Genomic DNA, 25778 nt, shown 5'->3' with positions numbered 1-25778 from the left:
GGAACTGCTGGCTGACTGTTGCGGGGAAAATTTGCATCCCTGCATTCCGGTCACTGAATCCAGAAAGTGCACCTGAGCAAGACACCCTAGGTGTACAAGTCAAGGCAAGCATCCAGCAGAGAGCAGTAGAGAAGAGCTGATGATTGGCTGTTGCGGAGAAAATTGGCATCCGTGCATTGCGGTCACTGCATCCAGAAAGTGTACCTGAGCAATACACCCTAGGTGTTCAAGTCAAGGCAAGCATCCAGCAGAGAGCAGTAGAGCAGGGCTGCTGATTGGCTGTTGCGGGAAAAGTTTGCGTCCGTACATTGCGGCCACTGCATCCAAAAAGTGTACCTGAGCAAGACACCTTAGGAGTACAAGTCAAGGCAAGCATCCAGCAGAGAGCAATAGAGCAGAGCTGCAGATTGGCTATTGCGTTGAAAATTGAATCCATGCATTGCAGTCACTGCATCCAGAAAGTGTACTTGAGCAAGGCACCCTAGGTGTTCAAGGCAAGGCAAGCATCCAGCAGAGAGCAGTAGAGCGGAACTGATGAATGGCTGTTGCGGGGGAAATTTGCATCCGTGCATTGCGGTCACTGGATCCAGAAAGTGTACCTGAGCAAGACACACTAGGTGTTCAAGTCAAGGCAAGCATCCATCCGAGAGCAGTAGAGCGGAACTGCTGATTGGCTGTTGCGGGGAAAATTTGCATCCGTGCATTGCGTTCACTGAATCCAGAAAGTGTACCTGAGCAAGACACCCTAGGTGTTCAAGTTAAGGATAGCATCCAGCAGAGAGCAGTAGAGCGGAGCTGCTGATTGACTTGCTGGGACCATTTACATCCGTGCATTGTTGCCACTGCCTTCAGAAAGTGTACCTGAGCAAGACAACCGAGGTGTTGAAGTCAAGGCAAGCATCCAGCAGAGAGCAGTAGAGATGCGCTGCTGATTGGCTGTTGCGGAGAAAATTGGCATCCGTTCATTGCTGTCACTGGATCCAGAAAGTGTACTTGAGCAAGGCACCCTAGGTGTTCAAGTCAAGGCAAGCATCCAGCAGAGAGCCGCACAGCAGAGCTGCTGATTGGCTGTTGCGGGGAAAATTTCCATCCGTCATTGCGGTCACTGCATCCAGAAAATGTACCTGAGCAAGGCACCCGATGTGTTCAAGTCAAGGCATGCATCCAGCAGCGAGCAGTAGAGCGGAACTGCTGATTGGCTGTTGTGGGGAAAATTTGCATCTGTTCATTGCGGTCACTGAATCCAGAAAGTGTACCTGAGCAAGACACCCTAGGTGTTCAAGTCAAGGCATGCACCCAGCAGAGAGCAGTAGAGCGGAGCTGCTGATTGGCTGTTGCGGGGAAAATTTGCATCCTTGCACTGCGGTCACTGGATCCAAAACGTGTACCTGAGCAAGACATCTCGGTGTTCAAGTCAAGGCAAGCATCCATCAGAAAGCAGTAGAGCGGAGCTGCTGATTGGCTGTTGCGGGAAAAGTTTGCGTCCGTACATTGCGGCCACTGCATCCAAAACGCGTACCTGAGCAAGACACCTTAGGAGTACAAGTCAAGGCAAGCATCCAGCAGAGAGCAATAGAGCAGAGCTGCTGATTGGCTATTGCGTTGAAAATTGAATCCATGCATTGCGATCACTGCATCCTGAAAGTGTACTTGAGCAAGACACCCTAGGTGTTCAAGTCAAGGCAAGCATCCAGCAGAGAGCAGTAGAGAAGCGCTGCTGATTGGCTGTTGCGGAGAAAATTGGCATCCGTTCATTGTGGTCACTGCATCCAGAAAGTGTACCTCAGCAAGACACCCTAGATGTTCGAGTCAAGGCAAGCATCCAGCAGAGAGCAGTAGAGCGGAACTGATGAATGGCTGTTGCGGGGGAAATTTGCATCCGTGCATTGCGGTCACTGGATCCAGAAAGTGTACCTGAGCAAGACACCCTAGGTGTTCAAGTTAAGGCAAGCATCCAGCAGAGAGCAGCACAGCAGAGCTGCCGATTGGCTGTTGCGGGGAAAATTTCCATCCGTCATTGCGGTCACTGCATCCAGCAAATGTACCTGAGCAAGGCACCCTATGTGTTCAAGTCAGGGCATGAATCCAGCAGAGAGCAGTAGAGCGGAGCTGCTGATTGGCTGTTGCGGGGAAAATTGGCATCCTTGCATTGCGGTCACTGGATCCAAAACGTGTACCTGAGCAAGACATCTCGGCGTTCAAGTCAAGGCAAGCATCCATCAGAGAGCAGTAGAGCGGAACTGCTGATTGACTGTTGCGGGGGAAATTTACATCAGTGCATTGCGGTCACTGAATCCAGAAAGTGTACTTGAGCATGACAGCCTAGGTGTTCAAGTCAAGGCAAGCATCCAACAGTGAGCAGTAGAGCGGAGCTGCTGATTACCTGTTTCGGGGAAAGTTTTCATCCATGCCTTGCGGTCACTGCACCCAGAAAGTGTACCTGAGCAAGACACCCTAGGTGTTCAAGTCAAGGCAAGCATCCAGCAGAGAGCAGCACAGCGGAGCTGCCGATTGGCTGTTGCGGGGAAAATTTGCATCCGTGCATTGCGGTCACTGCATCCAGAAAGTGTACCTGAGCAAGATACGCTAGGTGTTCAAGTCAAGGCATGCATCCAGCAGAGAGCAGTAGAGCGGAGCTGCTGATTGGCTGTTGCTGGGAACATTTACATCCGTGCATTGTTGCCACTGCCTTCAGAAAGTGTACCTGAGCAAGACAACCGAGGTGTTCAAGTCAAGGCAAGCATCCAGCAGAGAGTAGTAGAGCGGAGATGCTGATTGGCTGTTGCGGGGAAAATCTGCATCCGTGCATTGCGGTCACTGCATCCAGAAAGTGTACCGGAGCAAGACACCCTACGTGTTCAAGTCAAGGCAAGCATCCAGCAGAGAGCAGCACAGCGGAGCTGCCGATTGGCTGTTGCGGGGAAAATTTGCATCCGTGCATTGCGGTCACTGCATCCAGAAAGTGTACCTGAGCAAGACACGCTAGGTGTTCAAGTCAAGGCATGCATCCAGCAGAGAGCAGTAGAGCGGAGCTGCTGATTGGCTGTTGCTGGGAACATTTACATCCGTGCATTGTTGCCACTGCCTTCAGAAAGTGTACCTGAGCAAGACAACCGAGGTGTTCAAGTCAAGGCAAGCATCCAGCAGAGAGTAGTAGAGCGGAGATGCTGATTGGCTGTTGCGGGGAAAATCTGCATCCGTGCATTGCGGTCACTGCATCCAGAAAGTGTACCGGAGCAAGACACCCTACGTGTTCAAGTCAAGGCAAGGATCCAGCAGAGAGCAGTAGAGCAGAGGTGCTGATTGGCTGTTGCAGGGAAAATTTGCATCCTTGCATTGCAGTCACTGCATCCAGAATGTGTAAAAGAGCTGTCCTCGACCGAGTGGTGCAGACTGGCACATTCCAAGGTCCAGGACTACGTGCTGAGGGACGCACTCAAGCTTGGGCAGCTGCTGCCAAGGCGCAATGGGGAGAGACCACTGTGTAAGGTCTTACCAGCAAATGTACATCGAGGGGCGGGTAACAGTGTAAACCACACTCGGTCTGGGTCATTAACAGTCCAATGTATAAAAGAAACATGACAATGTAAATGTTTGATAAGGAATTGTAACGTAAAGAGCGATATATGTGTAAGTTTATCAAAATTGAATGGAAGAAAGTCAAGGGAATGGGTAACTCTGATGGAAATGTGCAGTCAAGACAATTCGATATGTTCTGTAATGTTTATGATAGATTTTATGAATAAAGTATATATTTTTATTAAAGTTGCGGGGAAAATTTGCATCCGTGCATTGCAGTCACTGCATCCAGAAAGTGTACCTGAGCAAGACACCCTAGGTGTTCAAGTCAAGGCAAGCATCCAGCAGAGAGCAGTAGAGCGGAGCTGCTAATTACCTGTTTCGGGGAAAGTTTTCATCCGTGCCTTGCGGTCACTGCATCCAGAAAGTGTACCTGAGCAAGACACCCGAGGTGTTCAAGTCAAGGCAAGCATCCAGCAGAGAGCAGCACAGCGGAGCTGCCGATTGGCTGTTGCGGGGAAAATTTGCATCCGTGCATTGCGGTCACTGCATCCAGAAAGTGTACCTGAGCAAGACACCCTAGGTGTTCAAGTCAAGGCAAGCAACCAGCAGAGAGCAGTAGAGCTGAGCTGCTGATCGGCTGTTTCGGGGAAAGTTTTCATCCGTGCCTTGCGGTCACTGCATCCAGAAAGTGTACCTGAGCAAGACACCCTAGGTGTTCAAGTCAAGGCATGCATCCAGCAGAGAGCAGTAAAGCGGAGCTGCTGATTGGCTGTTGTGGGGAAAATTTCCATCCGTCATTGCGGTCACTGCATCAAGAAAGTGTACCTGAGCAAGACACCCAAGGTGTTCAAGTCAAGGCAAGCACCAGCAGAGAGCAGTAGAGCGGAGGTGCTGGATGGCTGTAGCGGGGCAAATTGGCCTCCGTGCATTGCGGTCACTGCATGCAGAAAGTGTAGCTGAGCAACACAGCCTCGGGGTTCAAGCCAAGGCAAGCATCCATCAGAGAGCAGTAGAGCGGACCTGCTGATTGGCTATTGCGGGGAAAATTTAATCCATGCATTGCGGTCACTGCATCCAGAAAGTGTACCTGAGCAAGACACCCTAGGTGTTCAAGTCAAGGCAAGCATCCAGCAGAGAGCAGCACAGCAGAGCTGCCGATTGGCTGTTGCGGGGAAAATTTCCATCCGTCATTGCGGTCACTGCATCAAAAAAATGTACCTGAGCAGGACTCCCGAGGTGTTCAAGTCAAGGCAAGCATCCAGCAGAGAGCAGTAGAGAAGAGCTGCTGATTGGCTTTTGCGGAGAAAATTGGCATCAGTGCATTGCGGTCACTGCATCCAGAAAGTGTACCTGAGCAAGACACCTTAGATGTTCAAGTCAAGGCAAGCACCCAGCAGAGAGCAGTAGAGCGGAACTGCTGAATGGCTGTTGCGCGGGAAATTTGCATCCGTGCAGTGCGGTCACTGCATCCAGAAAGTGTACCTGAGCATGACACCCGAGGTGTTCAAGTCAAGGCAAGCATCCAGCAGAGAGCAGTAGAGTGGAGCTGCTGATTGACTGTCATGTGGAAAATTGAATCCGTGCATTGCGGTCATTGCATCAAGAAAGTGTACCTGAGCAAGACACCCAAGGTGTTCAAGTCAAGACAAGCACCAGCAGAGAGCAGCAGAGCGGAGCTGCTGATTGGCTGTTGCGGGGCAAATTGGCCTCCGTGCATTGCGGTCACTGCATCAGAAAGTGTACCTGAGCAAGACACCCTAGATGTTCAAGTCAAGGCAAGCACCAGCAGAGAGCAGTAGAGCGGAGCTGCTGATCGGCTGTTGCGGGGAAAATATGTATCCGTGCATTGCGGTCACTGCATCCATAAAGTGTACCTGAGCAAGACACCCTAGGTGTTCAAGTCAAGGCAAGCATCCATCAGAGAGCAGTAGAGCGGACCTGCTGATTGGCTATTGCGGGGAAAATTTAATCCATGCATTGCGGTCACTGCATCCAGAAAGTGTACCTGAGCAAGACACCCTAGGTGTTCAAGTCAAGGCAAGCATCCAGCAGAGAGCAGCACAGCAGAGCTGCCGATTGGCTGTTGCGGGGAAAATTTCCATCCGTCATTGCGGACACTGCATCAAAAAAATGTACCTGAGCAGGACTCCCGAGGTGTTCAAGTCAAGGCAAGCATCCAGCAGAGAGCAGTAGATAAGAGCTGCTGATTGGCTTTTGCGGGGAAAATTGGCATCCGTGCATTGCGGTCACTGCATCCAGAAAGTGTACCTGAGCAAGACACCCGAGGTGTTCAAGTCAAGGCAAGCATCCAGCAGAGTGCAGTAGTGCGGAGCTGCTGATTGGCTGTTGCGGGGAAAATTTGCATCCTTGCATTGAGGTCACTGCATCCAGAAAGTGTACCTGAGCAAGACACCCTAGATGTTCAAGTCAAGGCAAGTATCTTGGCAGCGAGCAGTAGAGCGGAGCTGCTCATTGGCTGTTGCGGGGAAAATTTGCATCCGTGCATTGCGGTCACTGCATCCAGACGGAGTACCTGAGCAAGACACCCTAGGTGTTCAAGTCAAGGCAAGCATCCAGCAGAGAGCAGTAGAGCGGAGCTGCTGATTGACTGTCATGTGGAAAATTGAATCCGTGCATTGCGGTCATTGCATCAAGAAAGTGTACCTGAGCAAGACACCCAAGGTGTTCAAGTCAAGACAAGCACCAGCAGAGAGCCGTAGAGCGGAGCTGCTGATTGGCTGTTGCGGGGCAAATTGGCCTCCGTGCATTGCGGTCACTGCATCCAGAAAGTGTACCTGAGCAAGACACCCTAGGTGTTCAAGTCAAGGCAAGCATCCAGCAGAGAGCAGCACAGCAGAGCTGCCGATTGGCTGTTGCGGGGAAAATTTCCATCCGTCATTGCGGACACTGCATCAAAAAAATGTACCTGAGCAGGACTCCCGAGGTGTTCAAGTCAAGGCAAGCATCCAGCAGAGAGCAGTAGAGAAGAGCTGCTGATTGGCTTTTGCGGGGAAAATTGGCATCCGTGCATTGCGGTCACTGCATCCAGAAAGTGTACCTGAGCAAGACACCCGAGGTGTTCAAGTCAAGGCAAGCATCCAGCAGAGTGCAGTAGTGCGGAGCTGCTGATTGGCTGTTGCGGGGAAAATTTGCATCCTTGCATTGAGGTCACTGCATCCAGAAAGTGTACCTGAGCAAGACACCCTAGATGTTCAAGTCAAGGCAAGTATCTTGGCAGAGAGCAGTAGAGCGGAGCTGCTCATTGGCTGTTGCGGGGAAAATTTGCATCCGTGCATTGCGGTCACTGCATCCAGACGGAGTACCTGAGCAAGACACCCTAGGTGTTCAAGTCAAGGCAAGCATCCAGCAGAGAGCAGTAGAGCGGAGCTGCTGATTGACTGTCATGTGGAAAATTGAATCCGTGCATTGCGGTCATTGCATCAAGAAAGTGTACCTGAGCAAGACACCCAAGGTGTTCAAGTCAAGACAAGCACCAGCAGAGAGCCGTAGAGCGGAGCTGCTGATTGGCTGTTGCGGGGCAAATTGGTCTCCGTGCATTGCGGTCACTGCATCCAGAAAGTGTACCTGAGCAAGACACCCTAGGTGTTCAAGTCAAGGCAAGCAACCAGCAGAGAGCAGTAGAGCTGAGCTGCTGATCGGCTGTTGCGGGGAAAATTTGCATCCGTGCATTGTGGTCACTGCATCCATAAAGTGTACCTGAGCAAGACACCCTAGGTGTTCAAGTCAAGGCAAGCATCCAGCAGGGAGCAGTAGAACGGAGCTGCTGATTACCTGTTTCGGGGAAATTTTTCATCCGTGCCTTGCGGTCACTGCATCCAGAAAGTGTACCTGAGCAAGACACCCTAGGTGTTCAAGTCAAGGCATGCATCCAGCAGAGAGCAGTAAAGCGGAGCTGCTGATTGGCTGTTGTGGGGAAAATTTCCATCCGTCATTGCGGTCACTGCATCAAGAAAGTGTACCTGAGCAAGACACCCAAGGTGTTCAAGTCAAGGCAAGCACCAGCAGAGAGCAGTAGAGCGGAGATGCTGGATGGCTGTTGCGGGGCAAATTGGCCTCCGTGCATTGCGGTCACTGCATGCAGAAAGTGTAGCTGAGCAACACAGCCTCGGGGTTCAAGTCAAGGCAAGCATCCATCAGAGAGCTGTAGAGCGGAGCTGCTGATCGGCTGTTGCGGGGAAAATATGTATCCGTGCATTGCGGTCACTGCATCCATAAAGTGTACCTGAGCAAGACACCCTAGGTGTTAAAGTCAAGGCAAGCATCCATCAGAGAGCAGTAGAGCGGACCTGCTGATTGGCTATTGCGGGGAAAATTTAATCCATGCATTGCGGTCACTGCATCCAGAAAGTGTACCTGAGCAAGACACCCTAGGTGTTCAAGTCAAGGCAAGTATCCAGCAGAGAGCAGCACAGCAGAGCTGCCGATTGGCTGTTGCGGAGAAAATTTCCATCCGTCATTGCGGTCACTGCATCAAAAAAATGTACCTGAGCAGGACTCCCGAGGTGTTCAAGTCAAGGCAAGCATCCAGCAGAGAGCAGTAGAGAAGAGCTGCTGATTGGCTTTTGCGGAGAAAATTGGCATCCGTGCATTGCGGTCACTGCATCCAGAAAGTGTACCTGAGCAAGGCACCTTAGATGTTCAAGTCAAGGCAAGCACCCAGCAGAGAGCAGTAGAGCGGAACTGCTGAATGGCTGTTGCGCGGGAAATTTGCATCCGTGCAGTGCGGTCACTGCATCCAGAAAGTGTACCTGAGCATGACACCCGAGGTGTTCAAGTCAAGGCAAGCATCCAGCAGAGAGCAGTAGAGCGGAGCTGCTGATTGACTGTCATGTGGAAAATTGAATCCGTGCATTGCGGTCATTGCATCAAGAAAGTGTACCTGAGCAAGACACCCAAGGTGTTCAAGTCAAGACAAGCACCAGCAGAGAGCAGCAGAGCGGAGCTGCTGATTGGCTGTTGCGGGGCACATTGGCCTCCGTGCATTGCGGTCACTGCATCCAGAAAGTGTACCTGAGCAAGACACCCTAGATGTTCAAGTCAAGGCAAGCACCAGCAGAGAGCAGTAGAGCGGAGCTGCTGATCGGCTGTTGCGGGGAAAATATGTATCCGTGCATTGCGGTCACTGCATCCATAAAGTGTACCTGAGCAAGACACCCTAGGTGTTCTAGTCAAGGCAAGCATCCATCAGAGAGCAGTAGAGCGGACCTGCTGATTGGCTATTGCGGGGAAAATTTAATCCATGCATTGCGGTCACTGCATCCAGAAAGTGTACCTGAGCAAGACACCCTAGGTGTTCAAGTCAAGGCAAGCATCCAGCAGAGAGCAGCACAGCAGAGCTGCCGATTGGCTGTTGCGGGGAAAATTTCCATCCGTCATTGCGGACACTGCATCAAAAAAATGTACCTGAGCAGGACTCCCGAGGTGTTCAAGTCAAGGCAAGCATCCAGCAGAGAGCAGTAGAGAAGAGCTGCTGATTGGCTTTTGCGGGGAAAATTGGCATCCGTGCATTGCGGTCACTGCATCCAGAAAGTGTACCTGAGCAAGACACCTTAGATGTTCAAGTCAAGGCAAGCACCCAGCAGAGAGTAGTAGAGCGGAACTGCTGAATGGCTGTTGCGCGGGAAATTTGCATCCGTGCAGTGCGGTCACTGCATCCAGAAAGTGTACCTGAGCATGACACCCGAGGTGTTCAAGTCAAGGCAAGCATCCAGCAGAGTGCAATAGTGCGGAGCTGCTGATTGGCTGTTGCGGGGAAAATTTGCATCCTTGCATTGAGGTCACTGCATCCAGAAAGTGTACCTGAGCAAGACACCCTAGATGTTCAAGTCAAGGCAAGTATCTTGGCAGAGAGCAGTAGAGCGGAGCTGCTCATTGGCTGTTGCGGGGAAAATTTGCATCCGTGCATTGCGGTCACTGCATCCAGACGGAGTACCTGAGCAAGACACCCTAGGTGTTCAAGTCAAGGCAAGCATCCAGCAGAGAGCAGTAGAGCGGAGCTGCTGATTGACTGTCATGTGGAAAATTGAATCCGTGCATTGCGGTCATTGCATCAAGAAAGTGTACCTGAGCAAGACACCCAAGGTGTTCAAGTCAAGACAAGCACCAGCAGAGAGCCGTAGAGCGGAGCTGCAGATTGGCTGTTGCGGGGCAAATTGGCCTCCGTGCATTGCGGTCACTGCATCCAGAAAGTGTACCTGAGCAAGACACCCTAGATGTTCAAGTCAAGGCAAGCATCCAGCAGAGAGCAGTAGAGCGGAACTGCTGAATGGCTGTTGCGGGTAAAATTTGCAACCGTGCATTGCGGTCACTGCATCCAGAAAGTGTACCTGAGCAAGACACCTTAGGTGTTCAAGTCAATGCAATCATCGAGCAGAGAGCAGTAGAGCAGAGCTGCTGATTGGCCACTTTCTGGATGCAGTGACCGCAATGCACGGATACAAATATTCCCCGCAACAGCCAATCAGTAGCTCCACTCCACTGCTCTGTGCTGGATGCTTGCCTTGACTTGAACACCTAGGGGGTCTTGCTCAGGTACACTTTCTGGATGCAGTGACCACAATGCACGGATGCAAATTTTCACCGCAACAGCCATTCAGCAGCCCCGCTCTACTGCTCTCTGGTGGATGCTTGCCTTGACTTGAACACTTAGGGCGTCTTCCTCAGTGTTGTGGGAAAAATCAACCACTTCAAGAGTCTGACTCGCTGTGATCAGATAAATGCAGTTTTATTGTTACACAAAGCTTCGGGAGAAAGCGTATGTATTCCGCGGTACAGTAGCCAGCCTTTCTCCCAGTTTGAATGGCAGTCATTCATTTCATACTTTGGGTTCTCAATGAGCCCAGATACAAAACAATTATCACCTTATTATCTTTAAACAGCCAGTTCGGGTTCACAATGAGCCCAGATACAAAACAATTATCACCTTGTTATCTTTAAACATTTTCGACTGTACATCGCTATTTGTAAGCATTTTGCCATTTACACATGGTCACAGTCAAAGAGGTTTAACAGGTTACAGGCAGCAGGAAGGTAGTACCGATTGTCCCTTTGTTTTAGGAAATGGCCCAAGACATTCGTATTAGCATATCATTGTGTACACCTTGGCTGAAGTCAGCTTTATTCAAGTGGTGTCCTGCATTTATGTATTTCTTAATCTTCCTTTGTCCTGGATCTGTTCCTATCTGTCCGACTGGCACCCCGCTGGACTCCAGGCATCAGTTATGTCTGCTTTATTCTCTGTGTCTCCATCTTGTGTGTCAGACAGCCATCTTCTGTGCCAAGTGCCCTTTTGAACCATTTCCCACTTCAAACCCTCCTTTTGGTCCGGGCTGTTGTCGCCCCAACAGCCCCGTAGACCAACACCATGGTACCTTTCATAGGTATAGGTCCACAACTTCCCGTCTTTCTCCGCATCTCCTGGAGTCTTCGGGGAATATCGTGGTTTCGTTAAGGGTGAAACTGGCTCCTGACACGACCTTTGTTACGGTACTACAGCAGATGTTTAGACACCCAAAGCTAAGGCAGCACACCAGTGTAACCGATATGAACATGGCCAGTCCGTGTATTAAATAGGGTCCCCAGATATTTCCCACTAGCCATTCTAGCCAGCTACTTCCTTTTGTGGGTCCCTGTCTGAAGTTATCCAGTTGTTCCCTGATATTGTGAATGGCCTCTGTAATATTATAGGATTCGTCTATGAGATGGGTTATACATTTATCTCCTATGATTGTACACACTCCCCCTTGTTGGGCTAACTGGTAGTCTACTGCATACCGTGTCTGTTGTGCATGTAATCTGAGTTCAGCGATTTCTTGGTTGACAGCCTCTAGCGCTTTTGAGGTACTGTTTCCTAAGATTGTTAATCCACAAACAATTACATTTCCGTTCTTAGCACTAATCACTCCTGCTGCTCCCCCCCAGAGATAGAGTCCCGAGGAACCCGTCCCCCAGGGATGATCCTAATGTAACCGGGGCTTCCCAATCAGCGCAGAATTCCTTGCTGATAGCCCGGGTCACTATTATTCTCCGACTATGTCCCTTCTGCGGGCATGGTACGGTGAGTGGGCCAAGACACCCTAGGTGTTCAAGTCAAGGCAAGCATCCAGCAGAGAGCAGTAGAGCGGAGCTGCTGATTGGCTGTTGCGGGGAAAATTTTCATCCGTGCATTACGGTCACTGCATCCAGAAAGTGTACCTGAGCAAGATACCCTAGGTGTTCAAATCAAGGCAAGCATCCGGCAGAGAGCAGTAGAGCGGAGCTGCTGAGTGGCTGTTGAGGGGAATATTTGCATCCGTGCAATCCAGTCACTGCACCCAGAAAGCATACCTGAGCAAGACACCCTAGGTGTTCAAGTCAAGACAAGCATCCAGCAGAGAGCAGGAGCGGAGCTGCTGATTGGCTGTTGCGGGGAAAATAAGCATCCGTGCATTGCGGTCATTGCATCCAGAAAGTGTACCTGAGCAAGACATCCTAGGTGTTCAAGTCAAGGCAAGCATCCAGCAGAGAGTGGAGCTGCTGATTGGCTGTTGCGGGGAAAATGATGGTTAGTGGTAAGTTGGAGGGGATGCCAGTGATTCTGGTAAACGTCTATGCCTGAAATTGGGAAGATGTACATTTTATGAGGCAGGTGTCAGGGACGATTCCGGACTTGGACTCGCACCGGTTAATTATGGGGGTGGATGTTAATACAGTTATAGAACCCAGATTGGACCGGTCGAGTCCCAAGTCATTGAGGGTGGCAACAGTGATGAGGTTTTATCGAGCACATGAGGGGGTGGACCCGTGGTGGTTTGGGAGGCCGAGGGCGAAGGAGTTTACATACTACATGTGCACCGGTGTACTCCAGGGTGGATTTTTCTGTGCTAGATAAGATGTTGCTGGCAGGGATGGTTGACTTGGAGTATTCAACGATTGTGGTCTCGGACCAAGCACCACGCTGGGTGGATTTGCGAGTGGTCCAGGTGGGTGCCCAGCACCCGCAGTGGAGGTTTGATGTGGGGTTATTGGCGGCTGAGGAGGTGTGCGAGCAGGTGAGGGCAGCCATTCAGGGCTACATGGAGCTAAATGATACATGGGAGGTCACGGCTGCCACGGAGCAGGCCGCTCGCAAGGTGGTGGTTAGGGGGGGAGTTCATTTCAATTTTGGCGCACAGGGAGAAAGCAGAGCAGGCGGAGATGGTAAGACTGGTGGATGAAGTTTTGTGGATGGCTAGGAGTTACTCGGAGACGCTGGAGACAGGGCTGCTGAAGAAGAGGCAGAGGCTCCGGATAGAGTTTGTGTTAGTGTCGACGGGGAAGGCCAGAAGGGCAGTATATGAGTACAGGGAAAAGGTGAGATGGATGTTGGCCCATCAGTTGAGGAAGCAGGAGGTGGCAAGGGAGATTGGCAGAGTGAGGGATGAGAAGGGAAAAGTGGTAATGGCGAGGAGGCGTGAATGGCATGCTTGAGGCACTTTATAAAAGGCTATACACGTCTAAGCCCCCGGCCAAAGAGAAGGGGATGCGGCGTTTTTTGACAGGCTGGAATTTCCCACAGTAGAGGAGGAGCTGGTTCAGGGACTGGGGGCCCCAATTGGGTTGAGGGAGGCGAGGGACAGTAATAATAATAATAGCTTATTGTCACAAGGAGGCTTCAATGAAGTTACTGTGAAAAGCCAGTAAGGGGGCGATGCCGAAGGTGTTGGCCTCGTGAATCGAGGTCGGCATCCCAGGGATGATAGGTAAAGATCAAATGGCATTTGTGAAGGGGAGGCAACAAACGTGAGGAGGCTGCTTAATGTAATCATGATGCCTTCGGAGGGGCAAGAGATGGGAACAGTTGTGGCGATGGACGGAGAGAAGGCATTTGATTAGGTGGAGTGGGAATATTTGCTGGAGGTGTTGGAGCGGTTCGGGTTCGGGCAGGGGTTTGTCGATTGGGTTTGGTTGCTGTATAAGGCACCGATCACGATTGTGCGCACGAACCGAGTGAGTTTGGGATATTTTGGGCTGCATCGGAGGAACGAGGCAGGATGCCCATTCTCCCCGTTGCTCTTCACCTTGGCAATAGAGCCGCTGGCAATGGCTTTTAAGGCTTTGAGGGACTGGAGAGGGATTGAGCGGGGTGATGTCGAGCACAGAGTTTCATTGTATGTGGACGACCTGTTGCTGTATATTTCAGACCCATTGCGTAGTATAAGGCATCATGGGGATTCTAGAGGAATTTGGCTGGTTTTCGGAGTTCAAGCTGAATATGGGGAAGAGCGAGGTTTTCCTGATTGAGACTTGAGGGCATGGGAGGAGGTTAGGGGAATTGCCGTTTAGGGTGGTGGGGGCGAGCTTTAGATACTTGGGTATCCAGGTGACTCAGGGCTGGGCACAGCTGCACAAGTTGAACTTGCCTTGGCATGTGAATGAAAATGAAATGAAAATCGCTTATTGTCACAAGTAGGCTTCAAATGAAGTTACTGTGAAAAGCCCCGAGTCACCACATTCCGGCGCCTGTTCGGGGAGGCTGGTACAGGAATTGTGCTGCTGACCTGCCTTGGTCTGCTTTAAAAGCCAGCGATTTAGCCCAGTGTGCTAAACCAGCCCCTGGTGGAGCAGGAGAATGGATTTCAAGAGGTGGGATGTGCTGCCGCTGACAGGGCGGGTGCAGACAGTTAAAATGGCAGGGCTGCCAAGGTTTCTGTTTGTGTTCCAGAACCTCCCAATCTCTGTCCCCACGTCGTGTTTCAAGAAGGTTAATGCGCTGATCTCTGGGTTAATGTGCGCAGGGGAAGAGCCGGTGGGTTAGGAGGTCTTTCCTGCCGTGGGGGGGGGGGTCCTTGCTGGCACTGCCGAACATGATGAATTACTACTGAGTGGCGAATATCGATATGGTTAGGAAATGGGTCGTGGGGGAGCGGTCGGTGTGGGGCCGGATAGTCAGCATTGTCGAGGGGAACATGTTTGAGGGCTTTGTTGTTACTGGCCAGGCACTCCGTGAGCCCAGGGTGGTGTCAGCCTTAACGGTGTGCGGGCAGTGGAGGCAGCATTTGGGACTGGAGGGTACTTGGTGTGGGCACCAATCTGCAATTACCACACGTTTGCACTGGCGCAACTGGATGCGAGGTTTCAGGGTGGCGGCGGGCAGGAATTGAGCGATTTGGTGATTTGTTCATAGGGGGCAAACTTGCAAAGTTGGAGGACCTGGTGGAAGAGTATGAGTTGCCCGGGGGAACGGGTTTAGGTACCTGGAGGTCCGGGTCTTCGTAAGGAGAGAGGTGCCAGTCCTTTCCTGGGCTGCCGCCCTGGGGTTGCAAGACAAGGTGCTGTTGAGGGACGGGGTAGGGGAGGGGTAGGTCTACAAGGAGTTGATGGACTGGGAGGGGACCCTGGTGGGGGACATAAAGTGTAAGTGGGAGGAGGCGCTGGGAGGGGAGGTGGGGGCCGGGATGTGGGCAGAGGCTTTGCGGAGGGTGAATGCGCCCTCGTTGTGTGCGAGGTTAAGCCTCATCCAGTTTAAAGTGATACATAGGGCACATATGATGGTAGCAAGTAGGTTCTTTGAGAGGGTAGAGGATAGGTGTGGGCGATGTGTAGGGAGGCCCACGAATCACATCCACATGTTCTGGGCATGTCCAAGGCTGAAAGGGTTCTGGCAGGGGTTTGCGGACATGATGCCCGAGGTGCTGGGGATGGAGGTGGCCCCAAGTCCAAAGGTGGTGATATTCAGGATCCCGGAAGACCCGGGAGGCCAGGGGGTGAGAGAGGCCGATATCTAGGCCATTGCCTCCTTGATAGCCCAGAGACAGATTTTGCTCCGGTGGCAGGACTCGGAGCCACAGAAAGCAGGGGTGTGGGTGAGTGACCTTGCGGAGTTCCTAAGACTGGGGCAATTTAGCGTGGCCAATCCACCTAACCTGCACATCTTTTTGGGTTTGTGGGGGTGGGACCCTCATAGACACGGGGAGAATGTGCAAACTCCACACGGACAGTGACCCGGGGCTGTGATCGAACCCGGTATCCTCGGCGCTGCGAGGCAGCAGTGCTAACCACTGCGTCAACGTACTGCTTTCTGCACCCTTTCTAAAGCCTTTACATTCTTCCAGAGGTGTGGTGGCCAGAATTGGACAAAATGCTCCAATTGAGACCTAACAGGTGTTTCTCATAATTTCCTTGTTTTTGTACTTGATGTCCATTTATATAGCTCATTAATCCTGAGAAAGGGTCTCAACCTGCCGCCCTACCAGCTTCAGCTGATATAGTATATACAGTATATACCCCCAGGTCTCTGTTCCTGCACTTGCTATTAAAATTGTATCCTTTATTTTACATTGGCTCCTTGTTCATCCTCCCAAATTGTGCAATTTAGCTACTCTCGCTCTGCCATTAGTCACTTTGCACTTCTCTGCATTGTTCTTCATCCATAGAATTTACAGTGCAGAAGGAGGCCATTCGGCCCATCGAGTCTGCACCGGCTCTTGGAAAGAGCACCCTATCCAAGGTCAACACCTCCACCCTATCCCCATAACCCAGTAACCCCACCCAACACTAAGGGCAATTTTGGACACTAAGGGCAATTTATCATGGCCAATCCACCTAACCTGCACATCTTTGGACTGTAGGAGGAAACCGGAGCACCCGGAGGAAACCCACGCACACACGGGGAGGATGTGCAGACTCCGCACAGACAGTGACCCAAGCCGGAATCGAACCTGAGACCCTGGAGCTGTGAAGCAATTGTGCTATCCACAATGCCACAACATGTCAACAGCCCATTTCCTCTTGAAGTCTCACTCATGGTTCACAATACTTCCAAGTTTTGAATCAACTGCGGGTTTTCACATTGCGCCCTGCATGCCCCAGTCACTAATATATATCAAGAAAAACTGGCTGACCTCTGAGGAACACTTTCTTCAATTCTGAATAATAGCCATTCACCACTGTGCTCGGTTTGCAAACTAATCTCTATTGTGCAGAGGCTGATGCCAACTCTCAGACATTTTTCCTCCCGCCTCACTCTGGACTATACCACCACTGAACATCAAGCCATTGCTTCCAGAACAGTCACTCATCTCATGTCCTCTGGTGATCTTCCCCCATAGTTCCCCAGCCCCGTACAGCCAGCTTCTATCTCCTTCCGAAAATCCATAAACAGAACTGCTCTCGTAGACCTATCGTTTCAGCCTTTTCTTTTCCCACTGAACTGATTGTCTTCCCCCATGACTATTTTTTCTTCCTTCGTCCAGTCTCCCCCCACTTACATCAGTGAAAGTTCCTATGCCCTCTGCCACTTTAAAAGTTCCCAATTTGTCCCTCTTTGCTATGGGCACCCAATCTTCCTTCACCTCCATCTACCACCAGGATGGTTTTAGGGTACTCTGCTGCCTTCTTGACCAGAGGCTCAATCAGTTTGCATCCGCCACCACCCTCCTCCGCCTGGCTGAAATTGTTCTCACTGAACAATTTCTCCTTTAACTCATCTCACTTCCTCCAAATAAAAGGCATTGCGATGCGTATCTGCATAGCTCCTCACTCAGCCTGCTTTTTTGTACTATATGTTGAACATTTCTTGTGCCAGTCCTACTTGGGCCCACTCCCTCAACTCTCATTCCGATAAATAGACTATTGTGACTTGCTCATGCCCCGAATTGGAAAATTTAATCTACTTTGATCCAATTTTCACATTTCTGTTTCATATGGTCCATCTCCAACTCTTCCCTTTCTTGACTCCTCCGTCTCCATTACTGGCGATACGTTATTTACAAATATTCATAGGTCCACCGATTTTCACAGCTACCTTGACTACACTTCCTCACACCCTCTATAGATTCCATTCCATTCTCCCAGTTTCTCCATTGCATTTGTTCTGATTATCCACCCTTCCACAACAATGTTTCTCCCCTCAGTCAAGGACCCCCCCCCCCCCCCCCCAATCATATTTGACGGGGCTCGCGATTGTGTCTGCCACATTTCCCACACTTCTGCTCTCGCCCCTTCCCTTCCCTCCCAGAACCAAAACAGAGAAGCCCCTTATTCTCGCCTTTCACCCCCAACCGGCCTCTGTTCAAAGAATAATTTTCTGCCATCTCCAGTACGATGCCACCACCAAATACACCTTCCCCTCCCTCTGAGCCTTCCAGAGTGACTGTTCCCTCTCTGATACCCAATCCACTCCTCAGTCAGTGCCAATAGCCTGTACCCTTCCAATGCAATCGCAGGTGAAACACCTGCCTTTTAACTCCTTTCTCTACTGTCCAAAGCCCCAAACACCCCTTCCAGGTGAAGCAACAATGTCACTTAATCTCTCCTTTCACCCTCTCACAGCCCTTCCCTTTGTGCTTGTCCCACCCCCTGCACAAAACCTATGGGGCGGGATTCTCCATTGGCTAACGGCAAAATCGTGAAACGCGATTGGGTGGAAAACAGGTTCCGACGCCAAAATCATGGCGGGCGCCGATTTGACGCCAAAATACAATTCTCTATCACTCGTCAGTGGTGTCAATTTGGTCCGGAACACCCGTAAACACCATTTGCATATCATTAGCGGGCCTGACCTGGTATTCTCCGTGGCCTCTGCAATTCTCCTGACTGTGCGGTTCACTTGTGCTTTTGAAAATTGTGAAACCAGTGTTGTGGCTGCTGAGGGAGAGAGGGGGCGATGGAAAGTGTCCAACGTCACCATAGTGTGCTGGCAGTTGTGCCACTGGCCAGGGGGCTATTGCGAATGCTGGGGGAGTAGCGGGGGTTCGCCAGGAAGTGGGCTATGGGGTCGGGGTGGACGGGCACGGAACACCATTGCCGCAGCTGGAAAGGCAGCTATGCAGCTCCGCACACCGCTGACTGCCCACTGTGAACTTAGGGCCACGTGTCGTATAGGAGTCCCCCAAGGCCACCCCCTCTGGCCCCAGCCAACCCATCAGCAGTATTGGCGCACTTCAGCGTAACCAGTGCCATTTTGTTGGCTGGGATAAGTGTGTGTGGGGAGTGTAATGTGTATTTGTCAGCCTCCCGAGTGTCAATCACTGACCCAGCGAATCCCGCACCGTTTTTCATTGGAATTGATTGTGCTCCACGAGGTGCCAGTGCTAGCCCCTCCACAGTTGCTGAATCGATCCAGGTTCAGCGCCAGTTTTGCTGTCGTGAAAGTCCACAAATTCTGTGTCAGCATCAATACTTCGTCTCAGAACCGGAGAACCTCTAACGTTTCATCTCTCCAGTTCTGACGAAAGGTAACATAGCGTTGGAACCTGTTCTCCGCCCAATTGCATTTTGCGATATTGGCATCAGCCAATGGAGAATTCCACCCCATAGGTTTTGTACAGGGGGGTGGGACAAGCACAAAGGGAAGGTCTGTGAGAGGGTGAAAGGAGAGATTGAGTGACATTGTTGCTTAACCTTGAGGCAGCAGTGCTACCACTGCGCCACCTTGCTGCCCAACAGGTAACAGACCTGGGGTGGGATTCTTTGTGCCCTGCCTGTCATTGGGAATTGCAGTGAATTTCTGAGGCAGAGACCTACACTCAGTATGACTCCAGCCAGTAGAGTTCCCATTGACTTTGGTTTTACAGGGCTCCTTGATGCCGCAACTCAATCAAATGCTGCCAAAGACAGTTACTCTCACTCTACCACAGGTGTTTTTGTCATGTTCAAGTCAAGGACCAGGGGTTGGGTGGTCCTGGCAGAACCATGCTAATCAGGTTATTTGCGGCCCTTGCCACTTGACAGCATTGTCGATGGCTCCTTCCACCATGGTTGTGAATAAGATGGTAATTGGCAAGATTTGATTAGCCCTGTTTTCTTATCGTCAAGGCTTCATGGGCAATCCTCTCCATTGATAGGTAGTTGCTAGGGTTAGAACTGTCCTGGAACAGCTTGGCTAGAGGTGCGGCTAGTTCTGAAGCATGGGTCTCAGCGCTACAGCCAGGGTGTTTTCTGGACCCATAGGCTTTGCTCCTAGCTCTTGATATCACAGGCAGCAAGTTCAATTGGTTGAAAATTGGCATCTTGTGATGCTGGGGACATGGGAAGGAGGGCAAGGAGAATATTCCAATAGGAGCCTCTGGCTGAAGATGGTTGCAAACGTCTCTTTTGTACCTGCATCCTGGGCCCCGTTACCATTCTTCTGTCTCGCACCATGATTTGGTTCTGCACATTGGTAAGAGGAGCCTAGGGGAAGGCACGAGCTATTAATGAAAGGCGTCTTGATTTCAATGCGACAGGAAAAGGTGTATCATGCACAAGCCCAACGAGAGAGGAATGTTTTGAGCAGCCATGATCACAGATTGTGAGAGAGGAGGTCAATGGTTAAAGGAGCCTGTTTTTAGTGATTCAGCATCACTGCTGAGAATGCTTCTGCCTTCTTTTACAGAGAGCCCACGTAAGAATCTTTAACAATAATTTTAGTTTGAGAAATATTTTCTTTCACAATTACACCAGTGCAGGCCGTCCCGATGGATGCAACTAGCGGCACACTAAGAGCAATTTAACATGGCCAATCCACCTAACCTGCACATCTTTGGACTGTGGGAGGAAACCGGAGCACCCGGAGGAAACCCACACAGGCGCAGGGAGAACGTGCAGACTCCACACAGAAAAATCAAATATTTTCTTATTATTTGACCCAAGAGAATCAGGCAAATAATAGTACCGTGTTATTAATTGGAACTTTACATCTGATCCACACTGTAACTCAGCATAGATATTGCTTATCGAGATCGATGAGATGGTTCTCCCAGGTTACAACTCAGCATAGAACGATGACAGAGAAATCGTCATGAATTTTGATTTTATTAGTAAAAAAATAAACAGACATGCCAGTGAATTAATAGACTGGGTGAACTTTTCCCACAGTAAACATTCAGCATCAAGGGTACCCAGGTCTGGCACACTACAAGTTGGGTGTGGAGCAATGTCCATCTACCCTGCCCAGTAATCTGCCGTAGCGTAGCCCCCATTACTGCAGCAGGGTGAAGTGCAACATCCTCACACCAACTGCCATCGTACCACCAGCAGGACTGAATTCGGAGAAGTTTTCTGTTGAAGGCTGATGCCCACCAGCTACTGAGTTGAGTTTTCCCAAGCTAATTTAACATAATCGACTTATAGCCAGTAGCCATTCACCTCCAAGTCTCTCGGGTGACACACTCAATGCCAACTCTCTGCACCAAGCAGTTTCTTCTCGTTTCTACCCAGAGGACAAACAAAGACCAATCTGGGAGGAGTTGAAGATATTTATCCATCAAATAAGATGGGACGTCTTAATAACCTACAAGGATTATTCAGGATAAATATTAGACTAACACCAGATATTCACAGGCTCACAGAGAAGAAACCTAGTTAGTGAGGAAGTAGGGAATGCTGTGGCCAGGCAAAATAAGCAGTGAAGTTATCATGAGATTTCAACTTCAAAAACTCTATGCTTCACCTGAAGTTCGGGCTTTACTGGCGCACAACACCATTTGCACCGTCAGCCTAGACTGCAGGGGAATCGTGGTTGATTCAAGAAACGAATTGTGTCTCAACACCCACACGTCCAGCAAGAATGACTGAACAACAGTCAGCAACAGGAACCCAGAGCGATTATCCCTTCCCCAACTTGGGGCGTTGGGAGTCAATTGCAGCTTCTCAACTTCAGCGTAGATCAGGCAACACAGCACAGCGGGAGGAAGTAAGCTGCCACTTCAATCCAACAGTGTACGGTTCCATATTAGTTAACTTTTAACAAAGGAGATTTTAGAACTTGAATCGTGTAAATGCAGTTAACACAATGGTAAAAAAAACATTTTAAATTGAAACTTTTTTTTAAAGACAAGTATTTACTGGAATGTCCATCAGAGTGTATCTAAGCCTTACTGACAAGTTGTGGGTTCTTTCTCTTGACCGATTTGGTTAGACATTGCTGGACTACAGAGTACAGCTTCTGACAGCCCTCAACACAAGCCTTGATTGCTTCCACCGATGTCTGCTCCTGCCACTCTCCTTTAGACACCAGTCCTGAGATCTGATTAAGGGTGGGCAACAATGCCACAGTTAAGCTGCCATTATCTACCTCCTGGGAGCTGGATGCACTGTACTCCTCAGCTGCAGATGGGTCCAGAAGGGAGACATCTCCGCACTGCCTCAGGGAGCAACCCACCACCACATCAAACATCTCAATGCCTGCTTCTGCCAGTGCAATGGAGGCACAAGTCAAAGCAGCTGCCAAGGTGGAGCCGTCATTCTCAAGAACCATCACATATACCTCAATCTGGGATCGAGGGTACTTGTGGAGGCAGATGGCAGGCTGCAAACTCTGTTCCATGATCGATGAGTATTCCTTCTCCAGGGTGCCCTGAATCCAGGCTGCTCTCATCTTGCAAGAGAACGGGGCGAATCTACAAGGTGGGAAAAAAATAAAATGCTTTGAATGTATTCATCTGACACTCAACAAGACAGTATATGATGACCGGGGAATGGGACTAATTGGATAGCGCTTTCAGGAACAACGGGCCAAATACCCTCCTTCTGTACAGCAATAATTCTCATTTATTTCAAACACAACCTTGTTTCTCAATGTGTTGATGTGAGCCGGGGTCCAGATTTATGATGAAGCATTGGGGTACACACAATCAAACCAGGCATCTCAGCCAATTTGGGGAATTGAACACCAATCTCCTGGCTCCAGGAGTTCCTTCACAATCTCCATATTCAATTCACCATTTCCCCATTGACCATCAAGCAACTGTCCCTGCTCTCCAATTACCCAGCTTTTCTTTTAATTCCCTTTTAATGACTCCGCTCCCACCAGAGTTTCTGACAGGGCAGAATTCCATGAGACACAGAGTAGAAAGGTGCTAAATCTCTACATAGTACAGGTTAGGCCCCAGCTGGAGCATTCTGTCTAATGTCCCACTGAGTGGCCAGGTTGCTGAGAGTGGGAAATCTGTGCAGAGGGCAAAGGAGTTGCTGCAATGTTTGTCCCCAATACTTGTGCTGATAATGTGAGGTAATAAACATTAAACATTTTGATCAGTGTTTTGATGCTCAGTTCAAGATAGTATGTAGTAGTGTAGGAAAAGAAAACACTTTCAAACAAACTAAAAAGTAGATAGAAATAATCTAGACTTCCGGTGACGGCATGTAGGAGGAGGTCGCACGTTGGGTGGCTCCTGCTCGAGGCTTGATTTTTTTTAGAATTTAATGCCCTGTCTCAGGGGCAATTTTTGGTTAAATAAGTGCAGGAAGACATAAGGAAGCAAGATGTCCAAAACCCAAAGGAAAGCTGCCGTGAAGATGGGGGCAAATGAAGGTCCGCCGTTGAGTGGAATGGTCGGCTCAGCAACTGGAAGGATGGCGGAGGCTGTGTGGAGCCCCATTGTTCACAGCAGAAAAGATGACCGAGGTGATGGTCGTGGAACTTGAAAAACAGTTTGCAAAGCACACTGAGATGATGGCAGTATTGAAGGTGCTGGTGGGGGAGGCGATGACCCCAGTGAAGGCGGCGGTGTCAAAGGCATCAGCCGAGGTGCGGGAGCAGGGTGAGAAACTGAAGGGAGTGGAAGAGGCCTTGTCGCAACACAGTGATCAGCTCTCTTCGATGGGTGAGGAGATGCAGGGGGTGGCGGAGGCCAACAAGAGTTTGCGAGCCATAGCGGAGGACCTGGAAAAGAGATCTAGGTGGCAAAATCTGAGGGTCGTGGGCCTGCCCGAAGGGGTGGAGGGCCCGAGGCCGACAGAGTATTTTGCCAAGATGTTGGCGGAGGGGGAAGCTCCCTCTCAGTACAAACTGGATCAAAGGGCATGGAGGCCTAAACCAAAGGCGAATGAGCCCCCAAGAGCAGCGATTATTTGTTTCTGTAGGTACTGCGTGAAGGAGAAGGTCCTGTGTTGGGCAAAGCAGAAGCAGGAGGCGCAGTGGGCTGAAGCTGGTATACGTATATACTAGGACCTTACTATGAAGTTGGCGAGGAGGCCTTCGGTCGAGTGTATAACAGCAGGTGTGGTTCGGCGTAATGTACCCAGCTACATTGAGGGTGAACTACAACTCCAAAGATTTTTTACTTTGAGACGGTGGAAGCGGCGCAGGCGTTTGTGAAGGACTGGGGCAGAAGTGAGAAATGGGTCTGAGGATTTGTCTTGGATTGAGGGTAGGGGGTGTGGAGGAGTGTATGCAGCTCTATTTTGCACTGCATGTTAAATGTGCTAAATGAGTTGATGTTGCCTATTTGGACAAGGTAAGAGTTGGGATTTTCTTTTGCATAGATGGTTCTTTGGGGGGGGGGGGGGGGGGAGGGGGGAGGGGTGCTTACACTGGGGTTGTGTGTTGAAGGGGATTTGTTTTCCTGGGACCATGATGTGGAGATGCCGGCGTTGGACTGGGGTGAGCACAATAAGAAATCTTACAACACCAGGTTAAAGTCCAACCTTCCTCAGGTGACCTGAAGAAGGAGCTGCGCTCCGAAAGCTAGTGATTCAAAACAAACCTGTTGGACTTTAACCTGGTGTTGTAAGACTTCTTACTGTGCTTCCTGGGACCAGGCAGGGAGCAGGGGATTGGAGGAGAGTGAAGCCTGGGCTGGGGCCTCCACACTGGCTAGCTCAAGCTGGCCAATGAACGGCAGTGTGATGGGGGGAGGGGCTGTGGCCACCAGAGCCTGGTAGAACAGGTTTCGATGAGCCTAGGAGGTGTGAAAAGTTGGGGGAGGGGACTGATACTGGGTGAGGTGTTTTCGAGAGGAAGTGGATAGCAGGATTCTGAAAGGGGGGGGGGGGGTTCGATGGTAACAATGGGACGGGGCAGGCCAAGCCCAGTTATGAGGCTGGTGGATAGGAGGGGAGGGGGTGAGTGAGACCCCCGGTCAGGATAGTTACGTGGAATGTGAGGGGTTTGTTGGAGGGAGTTTTTTCAGGGTCACCTCGGGGGTAGTGCTCGTGAACTTGGAACCAGGACCTCTAGAAGCCATATTCGGGGTGGGGGGGGGGTCGGACCAGCTCGGGCGGCAGGCAGTTGCTGGTGCAGATGTTAGTTTTTGCCTCGCTGATTACCCGGAGGCGGGTCATAGAATATACAGCGCAGAAGGAAGCCATTCGGCCCATCGAGTTTGCACCGACCCACTTAAGCCCCCACTTCCACCCTATCCCCGTAACCCAATAACCCCATCTAACCTTTTTTGGTCACTAAGGGCAATTTATCATGGCCAATCCACCTAACCTGCACGTCTTTGGGCTGTGGGACGAAACGGAGCACCCGGAGGAAATCTCACGCAGACAATCCGCACAGACAGTGACCCAGCAGGGAATCGAACCTGGGACCCTGGCGCGGTGAAGCCACAGTGCTAATGACTTGTGCTTCTCTGCTGCCCTGTTGGGGTGGAGGTTCGCTTCTCCATCCTGTATGCTTGGCGGGGGGGGGGGGGGGGCTACTCGAATTTCTTTTGACTCTCGGAAAGGTGAAGTCTGGGATGAAGGGGATGAAGGGTTTACAATTCCTGGGGGCTGTTGATTATGCACTTCCGAGAATTTGTTGCCATTGAACGTTCGGGAAGGTGGGGGTTGGCAGTATTATCTTTGGTTACGCTGTTTACACCCTACAAGGGGGCAGGGGGCACACCCCTACCCCCGGGGGGGGTGCGCCCACATCACCCCGCGTTCGCGCTCCCACCTGAACTCGCAGCCCAGGGTGGCCCCGCTCAGGCGCCGCTCCTCCTTCCTGTCGCTCTCTCGGGGTCCGTACACGGCGCACAGCACCTTGCTCCGTCCGTACTCCGCGTACACCGAGCCGTCCGCCTGGCTCACCAGCCCGGCCCGGGCAAACACCGGCCTCGGCTCGGCCGCCGATCGCCCGTCCGTCCGGTGCTGCAAAGACCTGGGCTTCGCACCCGCATCGGCCCTCACAAACAGCAGCGGCGACTGGGATTCTTCCGGGCCCCGCACCCGCTTGGTGTCTACCGGCATGAGGCAGGAACTCGAGCCTCCGGCGCGGAGCACAGGGCCGCAAACAAAGAAGCAGCGCCGCTAGCAAGAGCTGCACCGCTCTTCTGTAGACAGCGCCCCCTGCTGTGTTGGAGGACCATGCACAGGCTGCGCCCTCTTGCGGTCAGTCCCCAGCTACTTCCTCTACAAGGTGTGAAGGGGACACATATTTCAGCTTCGATGAAAAGAACATACAGTGCAGAAGGAGGCCATTCGGCACATCGAGTCTGCACCGACCCACTTATGGTCTCACTTCCACCCTATCCCAATAACCTCTTCTAACTTTTTTTGGACATCAAGGGCAATTTAGCATGGCCAAT

At 51.0% G+C, this 25778-nt stretch overlaps 1 protein-coding gene across 1 annotated transcript in view; it reads right to left on the bottom strand.

Annotated features, from left to right (window-relative positions):
• The window catches only part of setd6 (SET domain containing 6, protein lysine methyltransferase), an 83909-nt gene extending 58411 nt beyond the window's left edge, over nt 1-25498 (bottom strand). The window contains exons 1-2 of the mRNA XM_072518626.1: nt 25148-25498; nt 21557-21881 (exon numbers count right to left, since the gene is read on the bottom strand). Of these exons, the coding sequence (XP_072374727.1) occupies nt 21557-21881; nt 25148-25440 (618 nt within the window). The 5' untranslated portion in view covers nt 25441-25498. The remainder of the gene's footprint in view (nt 1-21556; nt 21882-25147) is intronic.
• Between the last annotated feature and the right edge of the window lie 280 nt (nt 25499-25778).

This window comes from Scyliorhinus torazame, chromosome 10 (assembly GCF_047496885.1).
Source record: "Scyliorhinus torazame isolate Kashiwa2021f chromosome 10, sScyTor2.1, whole genome shotgun sequence".
NCBI classification, from domain to species: Eukaryota; Metazoa; Chordata; class Chondrichthyes; order Carcharhiniformes; family Scyliorhinidae; genus Scyliorhinus; species Scyliorhinus torazame.
This window is presented reverse-complemented; position numbering and strand designations above follow the sequence as displayed.